Source organism: Medicago sativa, chromosome 7 (genome assembly GCF_051527215.1).
Source record: "Medicago sativa cultivar Bolivia chromosome 7, Bolivia_mono, whole genome shotgun sequence".
Taxonomy (NCBI): domain Eukaryota; kingdom Viridiplantae; phylum Streptophyta; class Magnoliopsida; order Fabales; family Fabaceae; genus Medicago; species Medicago sativa.
The window spans coordinates 75,069,765-75,088,281 of record NC_140755.1 but is presented as its reverse complement, the minus strand read 5'-3'; the positions used below and the strand labels follow the sequence as shown (position 1 = coordinate 75,088,281).

At 35.7% G+C, this 18,517-nt stretch overlaps 2 protein-coding genes and 1 pseudogene across 2 annotated transcripts; all 3 read right to left on the bottom strand.

The window, feature by feature from the left end:
* Positions 1–902: 902 nt before the first annotated feature.
* Positions 903–2,161, bottom strand: LOC146908472 (putative calcium-binding protein CML18). Its single transcript, XM_085726080.1, has 2 exons — positions 2,072–2,161; positions 903–1,794 (listed from the first exon to the last, which is right to left on the bottom strand). The coding sequence occupies exon 2, from the start codon at positions 1,792–1,794 to the stop codon at positions 1,336–1,338; it is 459 nt and encodes a 152-aa protein (XP_085582206.1). The 5' UTR covers positions 2,072–2,161; the 3' UTR covers positions 903–1,335.
* Positions 2,162–2,737: 576 nt separating this feature from the next.
* LOC146908471 (brefeldin A-inhibited guanine nucleotide-exchange protein 2-like) lies at positions 2,738–13,633 on the bottom strand. Its single transcript, XM_085726076.1, has 11 exons — positions 12,327–13,633; positions 9,831–10,148; positions 9,282–9,627; positions 8,764–9,186; positions 8,384–8,676; positions 7,730–8,003; positions 6,402–6,907; positions 5,575–5,896; positions 5,064–5,445; positions 3,934–4,613; positions 2,738–3,620 (listed from the first exon to the last, which is right to left on the bottom strand). Exons 1-11 carry the CDS (start codon positions 13,538–13,540, stop codon positions 3,009–3,011), a joined length of 5,370 nt encoding a protein of 1,789 aa, XP_085582202.1. The 5' UTR covers positions 13,541–13,633; the 3' UTR covers positions 2,738–3,008.
* A 2,291-nt stretch (positions 13,634–15,924) lies between these two features.
* Positions 15,925–16,161, bottom strand: LOC146908470 (wound-induced basic protein pseudogene; annotated as a pseudogene).
* Positions 16,162–18,517: the final 2,356 nt, after the last annotated feature.

Genomic DNA, 18,517 nt, shown 5'->3' with positions numbered 1-18,517 from the left:
TTAGGGACTAAATTGACTAACAAAGTATGCATTCATGGACCAAATTACCTAGCAGAGTCTACATTCAGGGACTGTTTTGCAATTTCTCTGCATTCATGGACTAAAGTGATGACTCTTTTCCTATTCAGGGACTAAAGTTACTAATCTCCCTTTGTCTATAATTTGAGAGGGGGTATTTGTCTATTTTTTGAATTCATTATTTTTTTTTTATGGAATCAAATTTCGCAACGAATACTTTTTCTCTCGCCATGTAACCTTATTTTATGAAATGAGTATGTATTCATTGTTGTTCTAAAATGATTATTATGCATTATTTAGAGTATATAATATGATTGTTGTGTATTTTCTTTATTTTGAACAAATTGTTTGGTTCTCATTAAGTATGTATACATTGTGTGTCTAACATGATTATGTATCATTGAATGGAAATGAATGTGAGGTAAATTGCGTGTTAATATGCCAGATTTCGTGACAATAAAATTCAGACAAAATTCCTCACTTGTGTGAAATGCACCCTGAAACTGACAATAAAAATTCACATTGGTCCCTTAATAAAAAAAAACTTCAATATATGCAATAACAACTCATAAAAACTATCATAGCAATAATGCTTGAATAAAGAAGGTAGGCATGTAGAATAGGAATATAGACATGTAGAAACTGGACAAACACACGTAGAGGAAGACAGGCTATGTGAAGTGCTGACTTTTTTTGGTGATTGCATTTTAATGATGTATTTTGGATGACTTGTCTTTATAATGTATTTAGGTTATGTATTTTTGTTGAATTGTCTTCGTAATGTATATATATTGATTATCTATTATGGATGGAACATCATTATGGTGTGGAGAATTACTTTTTAAAGTTAATATCCCAATAAATAATTGTAATTAAGCAGAAAATTTTCTTCTCAGCAATCAAATGATCAATACTAAATTATATTTCTCTTTTGCTCACATAATTTCTTTTTTAGATTAATGCTTCATGTCTAAGAGGAAATTGCACACAATCTTTCATAGACTTATAGTATTGACTTATTCCATGGACTCTCTTTTTCTTCCTCAGAGCATTTATTCATCAAAATATTCTCTTGTTTTTCTTTGCTCCTTCGAACACTTCTCTTCAATTGCATTACTAATATTCTTCACATGCTCCAGATATTAGACTTCTTTCTAAATGTTTGGTATAGACTATAGACACAATTAAATTGTGATGTTTGATCACTTCTTTGAATATTACAGTATATTATAATCGTAGACTATCCAATATGGACAATACTACACTATGCTAATTCCTATCCTATTTTGATTTCTCAAACAAGCTTTCATTACTTGACTAATCTTGTCCTGATTTCATCATAGACCGAAATTCTTCATAATCCACATACCCATCTCCATTCTTATCAACCCCTTTGATCATACGTTTGCATTCTCCAATACTACAATGATCAAATCCTAAATTTATCAGAACTCTCTTAAGTTCCTTAGCTGAAATTAAACCATTCTTATCAGTGTCAAAGACATGAAAAGCATCCATGAGATACTCATCTTGCTCCTTGTCATTAGCACAACCAAACTTGCCTTCTTTATCATCCATAACAACCATGAACTCCTCCAAATCTACAAACCCATCTCCATTTGAGTCCAAAACATTTACCATACCTTCAGCTTCTTTAGCGGCTATGCTATCTTTGCATCCCAAACATGAAAGTAACTCACTTAGCTCACTGGTTGATATCTTGCCATCTCCATTAGTGTCAATCAGCTTGAAAACTTGTTTGAACTGATTAGACATCTCCATATCAACAAAAGAAGATAATCTTGTGTTAGGTTCTCTTATAATGCTCATGCTTCTTGGTTGATTGAAGAGGAATTTGGCCTTTTTGTTAAGAAAGGTGAAGCAAGTCCCAAAAAGTTCTAACATAATTGTTAACTAGTTTGAACTAAGGATCAAAGTAATCAAAGGAGTTATAACAGTGGAGTTGGAAATCTGGTGAATGAGAAAATACTAATATACTAACATTTCTATATAAAAAAGGGTATACATATAGAAGTGTTGTAAAGTTGGTTACTTATGGTAGATGCACTCAATAAAAGAGAAGATATCAGTTTGAGGCTAACATGTTTAGCTTCATGAGGTCTTCAACGGGAGCAACTCCAACTATTTAACCCTTTCTTTTATACAGCATGAGATATTTTTGTACACTTTATAGAGGAACCTGAAATTCTGTTCACAAAACACATGCACTAGAAAAATGGATAAGTTTTGGACTGGTTCTTTTTTTTAGTTTGATTAGGTCTTTGTTTGGTGTGTTGTTGAAAAGTCATAAAAATCACACTAATAAAAACTGCCGGCAAATTTCACTTTCGTTTCAAATGAGAAGTCAGGCTTAGACAAGTAGACAACTGCTTAATTTGTTTAATTGTTCTCAACATTATGTTAGTCCCGCAGGACTGCAACTAGATTGATGATTTGTATTTGGATCTTGTGATAAAAATAGACTGACATCTTATTTGAGAACTTGTTTGCAAAAATTAATATCGATTTGAACCTTCACTTGAGTGAATTTGAGTAAAAGTAATTTATTTGTCATGCTAATCATTATTAACAAACTCAATTCTATTGAAAATAGCAACTTCAGCAACACAAATCGTTCGTTGCACCACAGCAAGAAAATTAATCACCAATAACATACAAGAAAATTATCAGACTTAACAAAACAGGGAAATACAGGAGGTGATAGGAAACTCATTCTTTTAAAAATTGAGAAATTAAGCATACATTATACCTCTTGGTAATACATATCAATTCTGATTAGAAAAGCTAGGCTTCTAAAATGCAGAAATTGAAAGGTGTATCTAAACATAAATCGCTACTAATTTTGGGTGCACTATCAAACTCTATTTTTGCCACGTGATCAAAGGCGAGGGTGAGAAAGAAAATATGAACAAAAAGATCTACACAAAAATCCTGCATCTCGAAAAGCAGGGCCAATCTTACTAAAGCGATCAACATGACCGTAGTAAAAGAGGACCAACTGATAAACTAAGCATATCACTGAGAGCGACTTGGACCTCTGTTGATCCATGTTCACAACTTATCAAGCTTGAGAGAAGAGGGAAAAAATGCACCAGATTTTTCTCAAAAGAACTATCTCCCAAATTACTAATAGTCTGAAGAGTGGTCACTATGAGTGGTGCACGTGCAGCTAATTCTCTTCGTTTCCCAGAGCCTAGAGGAATTAACCAATGTTGCTGTCTACCATGAGAAGATTCAGACACTTGTCCAGAGCCTGCTACTTCAATATAAAACCCTAAGACCTCCTGACAAAGCTGAACTAGATGAGTCTCAACCTCAACCTCCTCATAGCTTGGTGGTTTGTCCACAACGAGGTTCTGTAAAAATGTGATGCATATTTGGTAGGACTCATTCTCAAGTCGTAACAGTGGAGGGTCTTGCATTTGGGTCATAGACCCAAACTCTTGTAACTTTGAGCGTAAAATAGTATTGCTGTTAATCTTGTGAGCGTGTGATGCCACATTACGCATAGCATCAAAGAGGACTAGCATGGCTTTTGCTGAAAGTTGAGTTCGGTATATGTTATAAATCTCCATCACAGCCTGTCAATTTCAGTGAGAGTTAATGTTAATATTTTAGAAAAACAAATACATCTCTATTCTATTTCTATGGAAGATATAATTGTGGTTGTCAGCGCACAATATGAAAAAAATAAACTGATTGAAAAACATGTGATATGACTATAACTACAATAGAAGTGCTAAAATAGTGATATGAAGACTATAAGATATTTGCAATGAAATTTCCGTAAAAATACTAATAAAAGATATTTTAAGCAAAACATCAGTTATAAATTCTTGTTCTGTTTCTATGATACTCTTTTTTGGTATGGAGGAACAGAACGAAAAAAACAACCTGAATCAATAAAAGCTGAACAGCTGCCCGACATTTTGCATCAGATAAATAAGCATAAAGACGGTCAGTCCTCGGGCTTTCTGCATTATCATGTGAGCTAGACTCAGCAGGATCTCTGTCATCTTCAGCTTTTGAAGTATGTTGATCATTTCTAGTCACAAAATCTCCACCATCGAGGAATGAAAAGTCGGGGAGTGTTGCATTTGCTGCATCCTTTAGTGACAAGACCACTTCTAACCACTTCTCATCGGAAAACAGCTCCCCAGCATTACTCATCAAACGAACAAATGCCGCAATACCAATGCCAGCCAGGCTTTGATGAGGACGCTTTATAAAGCTTATAAGGAGCATCAGCACCTTCTTTAAAAGTGGGTTAACAGTGCTGTAGAAGTTGATAAAAAGATCTACAACCAATTGGAGGGCTAACGTGCATGTTTCATAGAGCCATGCATCTTGATCAAGCTCGCCATCAGTCTCCACTTCATTGACCTGGGCGCTATTCCCTGAAGGATCAATAGCATGACGAACATAATCGAAAATCGGGAATAGGACTGATTCAAATACTCTTTCCCATAACGGCAGTGAAAAGAGGTGGCCATGGTTGCGTAAGGTTTCAAATAGGACTTGCAAAGCACTCTGCCTTATCTCAGACCTTGGGTCAAAGCTAAGCTCAGACAAACCTGCACAAAAGAGATAATCACTAAGCACAGATGAAACCAGCTATGCTTCTTACAACTAGAATATACTGGATAGCAATAATCAATGTCTTAAAAACCTGACCGAACCGGCCCGCTCAACCGGTTGACCTGGGAACTAGCCAATTCACTGATGGGTTCAACCTCAGTGGAATCACAATCTAATCGAACCGAGGTTGAATTGGTTGAACAGCTGCTCAACTAGTTTTTATGCTGCTTTATTTTTTATTTTTTACTTTGGTAATACTTTTTTACTTATGTATTAGCTAGTTCAACTGCGGTCGAACCAGTTGATCTACTTAAACCATAATCTGATAGTCTTCATGTCCGATTTTAAAACATCGCCAAAGTACTAATCTTTTTAGCAAGTTATGAAACAAAGCCAACTATTTTTGCCCTAATTCATAGCTAGACAAACTTAAAAAAAGTCCTTACCAGCCAATAAAGGAAACCAGAAATAGAGATGATCGTCCTTGTCCATCACCTCTCCATTATCTTGTCTCCCCTCTTTTCCAGTTCTAGGTGAAGCTGTGGAAATCTTTCCAGAAGTTTCCTTTCCTTTATTCCTTGACGAAGAGCCAAGGTCTCCTTCAGCTAGTTTTGTTGCACAGAATCGAAGGAAAGTGATGGCATTTAAGCTAATCTCTTTGTTAAATCTACTATTGGTGAATGCAATTAGACAATTGACACAATCTGTAAAGGTGGTAGTTTCAGTCTCAGTGATGTATGGAAAGTAATCTCGAATAATCTTCTCAATAATTTCAAAAGCCAAGAGTACAATGTTTTTGTGGTCATCATATGCTGCTGTTGTAAATACCTGATATCAAGTCCACAAGCAATGAGTTAATGAAAAAATTAAATATTTTCTTCACCAGATAAACTCGACAACAACATCATCTGTGAGAATTGGAGCTCTCTACAGAGAACATAGATTGAGTAGACGTACCATGAACATGCTCTTCCATCCTGATTTAACATTGTTGACACGAGATAAAACCATTTGAGAGACACATCTGATAATAAGCTCTCTAATTTCAACAGCACTACTCTTTCTCATAACAATCACAAAAGGCTTCATAAATTCATTTTGGAAATTATAGTTAGCCAACTCTTCCCGCTCAAGAAATTTCATTGACAACTGACGCAAGGAATCCATAGCAAAAATTGCAATCGAAAGATTTCCTGAACAACCAATGGTAACAAAGAAATCTGAAAGAACGTGCCAGATGCTTGACCACACAAGCCGGATACGGTTCATATTATAGTGCCTGTTACAGAATATTAGTGTCAAAATCAAATAATAACTTTGACAGCAGTAAATAAACTTCAATTCATTAATCAATCCTGAACCACAAAATCATAAGATAACGTTTAATTCTGTCCTGAATTTTTTTCAGATGAATTCACCTTCTCAACTTCATCTTTGGTGAAACTTGCAAGTTTTCTTCGTTAATAAAATAAAAAACCTTACAAATTGTTATCCAAAAAAAGGTCTCATCACATGCAAAATCCCATGTTATTTTACAACAATTGAACGGGAAAATGACCAATTTTTTCAACCTACAATTTGTTTTGCAATAGATGGGGATTTAAAAGAGGCAATAAATTATAGCGAGCAATCAAAGCCACAAATCAAGGTTCCAAAAATTAATTCAATTTGTTGTTGTAAATCATATTCCCCAACCCATAAACACTGAGACACAAAAAAGAGAATAAAGTTCAGAGAGAGCAGGGAAGTAGCATGCATTAACTAGTAGGAAAGATAGTACATACGCAATCTCCACTATCTTTGTAAGGCTGAAAACCCGCGGATCAGATGGTGATCTCAGTTCCTCCATGGAGACCTTGCATAAAGCCTTAACAAAGTCTATTATGGCCTCACTATTCAACTTTTGACTCCGTGTGAATATTCGATTCATTTCTGAGCTTCCAACTTGTTCCAACATATTCAAGTTAGAAACTAGACTGTTCACCTGTTCTGATGTGATAGCTCCAGCAGCATTACTGCCGATTCCAGCACTATCATATGAACCACGCATCAATGTGGTAGCTGCATACTGCATCCTCCCAGGTCCTTTCTTCTTCAAAACCGGAAGAATAGTTGTTTTAGTTTGCTTTACTTTTTCAGAATCATTCTGAGGAAAAGCAAAGAATGTGGCATCTGGTGGAGCCCCCTCTCCGAGAAGATGTAGATGCTCAAATCGGGAAACACAGGTCAAAATATGCTCCCAAGCTTCTTGTAGGTAATTCCCATCCTCATCAGCAATAGTAACTATCGCCTATCAACAATTCAGAAGGAAAATCCAAAGTCAAATCCACAACCACAAGAGTTTAAAATTGGCTTTCAGATATTGTATAATGCATCCTATTCCTACACATGACAATTAAGTATAACGTCTCTTCAAATATAGCTCTCCTAAAAATGATTTTAAGCAAAGGCAGAATTTTTTTCACAAAAACATATCCATTGATTTCACAACGCTGTGTTTTGATTGAACTCAAATAGAAAGGATGGCCACTTTTTATTTTTATATATGTAGTGAAGAAATTACTTGCAAGGAATTCAGCTTTAGATGGGATATGAAATCATCGAGCAAAATTCATTACCCATTACTAGTCGCTACTTCTATTGTGCTTTGGTGTGTGTGTGTGTGAGCAAAATTCATCACCATGCTTACGCTATTAAAGGGGAAGGTGAGAGCAAAAATAAAACTCTTAATTACACCTCAACTTGAAGCGGAGCAAAAAGTAACACAAAAAAAGGACTTATATCATGAAAAATATCAAGGAATGAACGCAAAAAAACAATCATGAATATATCTTTAAACATGTAACATAAAAAAAAAAAAAAAATAATTAAACAACAAAACAGATAGAAAACATCCATTTAAGAACAAAAAAAGGACTTATATCATGAAAGATAACAAGGAATGAACGCAACAAATACAATAGAAACTATACCACAGTGATGAAAGGGAAACACAAAGTCACACCAACACTGTCAGGATAGCAAAACGTAACAATAAGAATTACTAATTGATAATGACTTCAGTTAATTATGATGTCCACAAGCTGCAAGGAATAAATATAAATTTACCAACCTTGATTGCATCTACATTTTTCTGCTTAATATCAGCAGGAGAATGCAGGGAGGTAAACTTTGCTAATGAAGTCACATAAGCATCCCGATGTGTCTTCATTGACATCACAGATGTAACATGAATAGCATAGCGGAAGCCTTCAAGACACAGAGCTATTACAATTTCATCATCACTTTGGTCGAGAGGAACGCTAAAAGCAGCTAACATTGGTGCCCAACACACCTCGATCATGAATCTAAGGATTACTACATCAGTTGCTGCGTAATAGACTGACCTACAAATTTAAGCAAATAAATAATTTATGCATGCTGTATGAGAGAGGAACATTCTTCTCAAGATATTGAAATAGGATAAATTTCTATAAAAAGAAGAATAAATTAAAATTCCAAATACGTGATCTGAGTGGCATTAAAGTTACAAAAAAATAACATAAAAAGAAGACCACTGTGGATGCTTTGGATTGATATATTGAATGTACAATGAAAAGCAACATGTAAGTACTCGTAAAAGTGGTAGGACCGATAACAGGCTTGAACGTAAACGAAAGGTGGCAACAGAAGGTATTTTGTGTCAAAAATAGAATAAGGTTTATAAATAAATTGAGAATAAAATTTAGACAAAAATATTATCATCGGAAAGTACTGGAGAACATACTCAGTTTTGCGAGCTTTTTCTCTGAATTCTTCTTGCATACGACGGATCAGATCATCACTGGTCCCCATATGACTGTCCTCCCCACGCTTACGGACCACAATATTCAATATACTATCCAAGCCTAACAGTCTGTTGGGATTCACTGCCTGTACTTGTTGGTGTTCCAGATCAACATCTTTCATTTTGATCTCATTTCTAGATATTCTCTCAAACAAAGACCTCAAGTATTCCTCTGGTATATCTTTTCCATCATCTATGCCACGGTTGTTTTTTATGAAATCTTCAGGAGACATCTGCAAAATTAAGTAACCAAATGAAACTAACACATCACATATATCATAATCATGTGAGCATCAATTTTTAGAATTAAATGAGCACACCTTATTCTTCACCATAGGATTGTGAGCGTCAGTGTTCAACAATATCACAGAATAAGCAAGGACATATGCTGTATCAGCACTAGAAAAGACTTTTGGATTGCATTTGCAATAACGTTCAGCAAACTTTTCCATGATTCGATCAATTTTTTGTGCCTCACCAGGCAGTCTAAAGCCTTGAAGAAACATCCTGATTGCCTCATCAAACTCCATCCCTTGAAAGTCAAAAGAATCCACATAGGCATGCATTACTTTCAAGGATAATTCTTCCCTTTCTCCAAGATAATCACCAATCAAGGTCTTGTTCAACCCAGATGCATCTTTAAGAAAAGCAGCAATATCTTCCGGTGAGTTACCCACTTTGTGGGCATTGATGAGAAACTCAATTCCTTTCTTTGGCTTCCTATTAAAGAGCGATATACCTTCCTGCCATAAACTTTGCATTAGCTTCATAGAAGATGAACAGTTGAAGCAGTAACATAGATCTGCATTGTTATTTCAAAATTTATGCATTTGCTTACCTGAAGTTCTAGCTTATAAGCCCGGCGTTGCTCAATATTAGAAACATCAGACGCCTCATTGGATATTTCAGAATGAGTATCTGATCCTTCAACTGGGTCTTCTCCATTACCATTTGCCATGGGAAAATCTCCAGGTTCATGGCCGTTATCAACTGCTTCAATTTTCTTGCCTGAATGAGGATCGGGAATGCGCATTTGTTTGTTCATCCAGTCTCCCATTGATTTCAAAACAGCAACCAAACATTTCATGGCTTCAAGTTTTAGAGTTGCCTCTTGAGGCGGCAAAACTGTGGTTGTTACACCAGGAGGGACACCTTGGGCGGTTTTAAGAAGTCCATTTACCATCCTAGAAGGAACATAATGATTAAATATTTAGAGAGAAAGTATAGTTTATATTCAATGATAGTCAAGACAACCACACCCGAACCGGCATGAATAGTGTAAAAACCAACTCAAATACATAAAATGCTAATAAATTGGAAATCCATCTATAATGTAAAATTGCACAGATAATTCATAAAGCTTAACAAATTATATTCCATAGCACACCTTTCAAATATGTTCGATGAATTGACATCACAATCGTAGTTGATAAAAATGTCTACCAATATCTGTGAATCAAGACAAAGTTTCTCTAGAAAACGAAGCACAATCATCTTTTGCTGAAAATTAGGTTGAGCAACATTTTCTAGAACCCTGAGAACAATCATTGGGAAAAATACTCCAATTTCTGCTTTCAACCCAGCTCTAAATCTTGATACCAGACTGATGAAGATAGAGCATGATAACTGAAATACGATCATAAGAGTTGAAGCACTGTTCTTTAACAATGATAGGCATAAGTACTGCTTGATGGCACCCAAAAACCTGTTTTACCAGTCAATGCAAACATCAGTGTTCTTGTTTATCCAGAAAAGTATCACAATAAAGTAAACGCAAAATGTGTCATGTAGTGCCTAAAAAGCAGAAAAAGTAAGATGATACAGTAATGAAATTAAAAGGGAAAATATTAAAAGAACAAAAAATCACAACATAATAGTAGTTTATCCATTAGAAACACAATAGTATTTTTAAGCACAACGATAATAATCATATGCAATTCATGGATGTTGGTGTGGGTGGAGAGCCAGAGTGAGCTAGCATCACAAAACTACAAAGTAGTTCACTGTTATTAAAATTAAGAATGGACAGGGATGATGATTGACCAAGGCACTATAAGCAGCACTATTGCCATCTATATAGCCCACTTGGGATTTAAACACATCCCGCTCATGGGACCTTGGAGTGTACTCCTCTCAAGGTCTCAAGTTAGATTCTCCCTGGTGCCAATTTCGGTGGGCAAGTTTGGCTTCTCCAAAAAAAAAAAAAACACATCCCGCTCATGCAAGGAATAGAAAGTTGTAAGATCGGACAATTGCCTGTGATGTGCATCAACAACACACAACTAAACAGTAGTTCACTGTAATTAAAATTAAGAATGAACAAGGATGATGATTGGCCAAGGCACTATAAGTAGCACTATTGCAATCAATATAGCCAACTTGGGATTTAAACACATCCCGCGCATGCCTAGGACTAGAAATTTTTAAGATCGGGCAATTGCCCGTGGTGTACGTCAATATCTGATGTGGTATAAGTTCAAATCCACGTTAAAATTGAGAATGGAATAGGCCTATCTCAGCCCTAAACCTGGCTCAAGGGAAGACGATTAACGAAGTAATTATAGGGAGTACTTTGGCCATACTATCTAGAAAATATGTGATCTTAACAGTGTTGATAAAATGCAATTGAATTTCTTCTTTTGTCTTGAAATAGGAAAACCTTGCTAGTGGTGCACCTAACTTGCAAAGCCAAATTAACGCCCCTACAAACTATGTGTATCATCCAATAGGATTGGAAACCAAAACTTAAGTACTAATCATTGAAAATATGAAAAAACATCAACAAAAAAAAAAAAAAAAAACACCTTGCTAAAATCACTATATGCGGTATGTTGGTCGTCTATCTCGCCAATTTAGGGTTTTAGCACATCCCCTTCATCCTAGGACTAGAATTTTTGACCTTGAGGTTTGTAAGATGTGGACAATAGCATGTGAGGTAGGTCAACATCAGCAGTGGCACAAGTCCAGTTCCACATTAGAATTAAGAACAGTCCAGGCCTATCTTAACCCAAACTTAGCTCAAGGGAAGAGGGTTAACGAAGCCATTATAGGGAGTATTCGGTCAATATGTGATCTTAGCATTGTTGATAAAATGCAGTTGAAATTCTCCTTGTCTTGAAATAGGAAAACCTTGCTGGTGGCGCACCAACTTGCATAGCCAAGTTAATGCCTACAAACTATGCTTAAGATCCTAAAGGATTGTAAAACCAAAACTTAGTGCTAGTCATTGAAAATATGAAAAGGCACCAAAATATCTATTACAATTAAAATTTGTTGCACGTGTTTGGATAATTTGGTTTGTAACTCTTATACATCTACTACATATGGGATGCTAGTGCCATATTTATCAACGTGACAAAAGGCAACTAGACTCGCATGTCTGGTATGGCACCTGTAAAAGCACACAACAAATTCTTCTTAATTACATGTATACTGCCCTCTACCCATCCACTGGTATTCATTCTCCCATGCTCTCTCAGATATTTACGTTTCTTCGCATGGAAAGGCCAGTCAGCTTTGTTTCCCATATATCAATGGTAATTAAGTATTTTATTATGAAAGATGATCTATTTCCTTATTTAGCTGTTCGCTTGGTTTTATTAGTATTACTATTACCATCTTGGAAGTTTGAAAGTAATGATATAATAGCACAAAGTCCACATAATGTAGTCATGTCTATGAGCTCCAAGTACCATATTTAACTCACAACTATAACAGCTAGTCATCTACACCGCAACTAAACCAAGACACATCTCACCACCCTAACTAATATAAGATGCTAACTCTTTTAAAGTTTGAACTGAATCCCCTAAATAAAGGTACAGCGAAATGAGAGAGAAAAAAGAGTTATATCAACACAGAGTAAATAGAAGGTACACTCTACCTTTCACTAGTTCTGAAAACAGCTCCAGCATTCTCCAACAAAATTTTCAACAACTCCAATGCCACAATCTTCCCTCTCATCGACTGCGGATCAGCGGGGGCCTCCTTAGACGGCGACTTCATAGACAATTTACAGAGTGCCCTAAACACCAAAAAAGCATCCCTCCTCAGCTTATTACCAATCTGAATCTCCAAATCATCATCCCTCTCCTCGACCACCTCTCCATCCACCAGCTCCCCTTTCCTCCCTTCCAAAGCCGTCTTATACATACTAATCTCCCAATACTTTGCATCCAACATATCCTTATCCGTCGAATCCAGCAAATCCGCCGGATTCGTAGTCTCAACTGTCGCAGTAGTCTGAAACGCACCATCATGAGCCATCGCCACAACCTTACTCGGCGTACCTGATGGATGCAAAACTCCATCTATATCCTGCATTATTTTTGTTATAAAACCTTGCACAAACACTGTCATAGAGCTATCAACATCAGATTTCTCCACTGGATCCATCAATTCCGCCACGACAATCGGTTGAATCGGAACAGTTGACGAATCCGCCTCCATTCTCCTAAAGACAATCACTAACATCTGAATCAACGACGCTTTAGCCGTCGTTTGATTCACCACATTCTTACTACCTAAATAGATATCATAACAAGTCCTTACAATCAAAAGCAAACAATCACCGTGAATCCGAAGCGAAATTGAAGTTACTGCAGATAAAAGCGTCTTCAACACCAAAAGCTCCATAGCATCATCACCTAGGTCGTGACATTTACACACCGATTCAATCAATCTCGCTAGAAACTTCGATTCAGGACATTCACCAGCAGCATCGGCTTCACCGCGGAGGTAACCTACAGCAATCAGCTTCTGTATCGCATCAACCGCCGGATCGGCGATCTTCAACACACCGGAGCTCGCCGCGTTGATGAGAGGAGATAGAATCGTTTCAGATTCAGCTAAAGAATACTCGATCGCTCCTCCATCATGAAGCGGTCCAGGTAGTGAAACTTCCGGCTCACCGGAATCATCGGCTGTAGCATCGGAATTCGGAGATTGAATATTCTTCGGTGAAGTGAGGGTTTCGGTGACGGATTTACACTCATGAGCGAGTTTGGCGTGTTTTCGCCAGGAAGCGTTTTTGAGGATTTTCTCGAGAGCAGGGACGATGACGTGGCTGAGACGGGAATCGGCTTCCGAAGAAGCCATTCCCAAGTTTGTTATGAAGGTCGATTGAGTTCGTTAATGGCGGCGAGTTGACTCGTTGAAGAACGAGTTTGTTACGGGATCTGATCGTGGAGTGTAAGAGAGTGTGGATGATGGTTGCTTTTGTGAGTGTGAAGTTTTCGGGCATGGATTCTCTCCTGTGAAGTGTTCACTGGAGCAGGTCCAGTGCACATCCACACCATTAATTTCTTTTTAATGATTAAAATTGCATTGATTACAAGGAAAACATGGGGTTGAGATTTCACAGGACAAAAACTGCACTGGAGAGGATCTCCTCCCGAAGTTTTCGTAACTGAAGTTTGAAATTGGATTGACTGAAATACCCTTTAGTTCTTTGCTGTGAAGTGAAAAACTGTAACGTATAATGGTGGCAGTTATGACTATTGGATGAATTTTTAGTTGATTATTACATGCAGATGTAGATCTGAGTACAAGTCGTAGAAACAAGGGTGTGAAAGTCAATTTTGCGCGTTGCAATTTTCTTTAACCGTATTGGTGAGATTTGAATCTACTACTCCCTCCGTCCCGGAATAACTGACCCATTTTCTAAAAAAAAGTGTCCCAAAATAACTGACCCATTTCAATTTTCAATACAATTTTCATCATTCCCAATACAATATAACACTAAATAATACTACTTTTGTCATTCCCAATACAATATATTCCACTTTCCCCTTTATTTATACATTTTTCTTAATCTGTGTGAAATGAACCAAGAGGTCAAATAAATTGGGACGGAGGGAGTACTGTTTTTTTTTATGATAAAACAAAGTTAATATGAAGGAAAAAAAAAAATCAATAGCATAAGTTATGCTATATTCAGTGCATAAGTTATGCTATATTGCTATGATTATGCTACAATAATACATCACCACATTTTGTGCTAAGATCCAGCACACCGTTGGACCTGCATATGTTCCAGCACATCTACTATTGTCTTTTGTTTGAAGGAATCTACTAGTGTCTTGTATGTCTTTTTTTTTTTAAGTGTCTTGTGTATCCTATATAGTCTAAATTTGTGTCTAATATACAAAAAAATTAATAAAAGAAGAATCTAATGGATAATTTGATGTATATGTTAGAAGGTATTTCTTTTAGCCTTTTGAAGATGTTGAGTCTTGACTAGAAGATTGAAGAGTAAATCATGCAAACAAGAGGCATCATTTAGCTTGGGAAAGGATGATAGTTTTCCGGTATGGGAAAGTGTGGTCAAGCTGTACAAGTGGCGATTTCTACCTTTTAAGTCCAAAAGGTAGGTTGGCATATTTTGTTCGTTGATTGCAACATGCTTGTTGATCCTTTTCTGTCGAAGAAATGTAAGTTTTTACATATATCTGTATCGAGGTGGCATTTAGGGTGGGAGAGGGAAAGAATTCCCCACCATGGGAAAGTCACTCTATGAAGGACATATGGCGGTTTAATGTGTCTGCTTTTTTTCAATCTCACCCCCTACTTTCATTAAAATAGATCATACCCTACTCCCATTATATTGACAGTTATGCCCCAGATTCATGAAAGCAAAAATAGTCATCGGTCAAAGTTACATTTTTACACGCGGAACCTATTCACCTAAGATTGGATCTGATCTTATTCACTAGGGTTAAATCTCACCATGTGTAAACCTCAACTTTTTCCCTAAGCTTGAATTTCAACTTCTTAACTAAGTATGAATCTGAAGCTCTTCACAACTCTAAAAGTCGAACTTATTAATCTATAACACATTCATGTCCTTGAACCCTAAACAATCTATGTTGATTGTCTTCAACCTTGTCGCAGATCCAAGCTTGAAATTTGAACATCTTCACTAACCATAAATCTGAACCTCTTTACCATTCTTGAAGTTGGACCTCTTCACCCCTAACCCATTCAAGTCCTTGAATCGCAAACAACTTGTGTTGATTGTCTTCAACCTTGTCACATACCCAAGCTTGAAATCTGACAGGTACTTGGTTCTATCGATATGTTTACATTTAAAGTGGAAAAATTAGTTTGTGCGAGATATAAGTTAAGGAAAATTATATGGTGAAGTTCTTCAATTGACTTTTTCGGTGAAGTTACCCTACATCCAATAATAATGCGCCACGTTTTTAAATGATGTCATGTGTGCTGATTGTTGCATGGTATATACCGTGTACCTGCTCAATATGTATCACCATAGACTAGTTTTATTAGATTTTTTGAACCGTCAGTTTAAGCACCTCACTAGTGTTATTGGGTTGTCTTTCATACTATATTTATTTCATTTCTCCTTTTTGACATTTTCTTCCTTCTTCTCCATTTTTTTGTCCTCAAAGTTGAAGGTTTATGTAACCATAATCAAAATTAAACCATTACAATAACAAACTCTAAAGTCACTAGAACATATATATCAGAAAACAATCAAAATTATCTTCCATTTCATACCACCATTAAAATAACAAACTAACATGTTATTCATTCTAATGGAGCGTTGATGTTTATCACTTTGTCATAACTGCCTTGTTCTCGTTGGCTTAGATTCTATGTTCTTTTGGCTTCTGCTCCTCGTTTTTCCTCTTATCGGAGGAGCCACCCTTCTGGCTGAGTTAGGATCAAAAAATAGGAGAGTTCATGTCGTAAATCATATTTCTTGTTGTTTTTGTCTTATTCTCCATTTCAACAACACATTTATTCCAATTTATTTATTTATTTATTGTTTTAGATCCTAACTAATTAATTTCTGATTATGTTTGGGATGAATTTTTCTGACTTTTTCACTTTGTTTTAAATCACAAACATGTGAGATTTATTCTTTAGATCTGAACATGTGAGATTTTCTAATTACAAAGTGTTGTTAGCAATGAATATATCAGTTTGAGATGAATTTGTGGATGAATTCATGGGTTTGGGATGAACAAGATTGCTAGGACGAATTTCTTAAATTCTATAAATTCGAATCGTTGGATTGCATTTGGTTGCGTGCTCTGACCGTTGTTGAAATCAAAAATAAAATGTTTTTTGTTCAAGAATCTGTGTTTAGATCTCAAATTTCGGTGTTAAAATGGCTTGAATTAGTGGTTTTAATGTTTTGGGTTACGTGGGTCTTCAACCGGGTTATTTAACATCGTTTCTTTTTTAAATTTTATCGTTAATGTATGTGTGTTCATATTAATTTTATTTAGCTTTGTGTCAATGCAAGACTTGCTCTACTTAGAAACCCAACATTAAATGAATTAAATCATTTAATACTTGCTCACAATTCAAAACAGTTAATCATAATTAAATAGAATAAAATTCCTAGAAATAACCAATGGAATGTGTGGTGCAGTTGGTGATGTTAATGTCTTACTGTGTGATAGGTTGCTTGTTTGAGTCGTGCGTTAGGTTGCTTGTTTGAGTCGTGCGTTGTACATTTTTTATTTTTTATTGTTTTTAAACTCATCTTCTTCGCCCGTAGATTGTAAAACTGGTTTTTTGCCCCGCGTTCCGACCCGACCGGATCTCCCTTTGTACTCAATGAAATTCAACTAATTTTTTGTAGTTTTGATCGGAATTGAAAGGTATGAAGAAAGCGCAAGTTTATTTTGCAAATCCACAATCCAATCACATATTTTACTTTTTAGGGTTATTTAAAAAAAACGCATTTGAATCTTTATTTTTTATCGAATTGACAACTTTTTACAGTAACGTCGAACATCTTTGATTCAGCATCCATGAAACCCGTATCAATTTGAGAATTAATAATTTTCGTACTAATAATATCCATGAAACCCATAATTTTCTATTCAGTTTTTGTTTCCTTCAGTTTTGGTCCCCATAAAATAAAAAACCAAATGCTCGCGCCCCACCTAATAACAAACAACAACACAGTTCATAAAGAAAACTAGGTACCCCAAAAGTCATTGCAGCTTCATATGCATCATAAAACACATTGCAGCTTTACGCACGGTATAGTATCACCATCTATGATGTTTTGTGATGTAAATAATGAGAATTGAAATTGGAAGTGTTTTTAAGAAAATGTAATTAGTTGAAATGTTTTTTTTTTATTATGTAATTTCATGTTTTTTTTAAAAATTATGGATTTTTTTTCCTTCTCTCGTGAAGATGATGAATAAGTTGATGAAGATGGTGAAGGTATGATGAAGATGTCGAAGATTGAATTAATAAAAATATGGATGAGAGAGAATGTGAATAAATAAAGAAAGAAAATTAGAGAGGAGAGAGAATTGGAATTAGAAGAAAAATCATGTGTAGAGAGTGTACCACGATAACATAGAGACCAAACAAATCTAACCGTTAAGATCTTGAAAGAAACTTGTCCATGGTGGAACATATGGAGCAAGTGGTCTATATTAGAATTTGTCCTACATCTGACGTGTCATGACTTGAAATTTGATTGACTGAAGTAAACGACTGCACCGAAAAAGTCAATTGTCCAACTTCACGATAGAACCTCTCATAAGTTAATTGCATTCGTTTGATATGTTTAGTGATATTTGTTTATTTCATCCTTAGAGTTTGAATAATTAATAGTTGTAGGTTTGTTGAAAGTCAGTGTTTGAATAGTCTCCCTGATTCGAAAATTATTCACGATAAAACCTCTCATAAGTTAATTGCATTCGTTTGATATGTTTAGTGATATTTGTTTATTTCATCCTTAGAGTTTGAATAATTACTAGTTGTAGGTTTGTTGAAAGTCAGTGTTTGAATAGTCTCCCTGATTCGAAAATTATATCATGTTTAGTTGACAATGAACATTGAACATGTGAAATGGAGTAATAGTCAGGCGATATTTTGGACAAAATATATGCAACTAACACTATTTTTTGTTCACAATTATCGGTGTTAGAAACTACAATATGGACATAAAAAGTAAATTCTAGATACATTTAACGTATGACGTTTCTCTGAAATTAACGATGATGATGTTGAGGTATGATGAATTTACTTAGTATGTTGTCTTCCTAAATATTCGACTAATTTTATATCATTATTGAG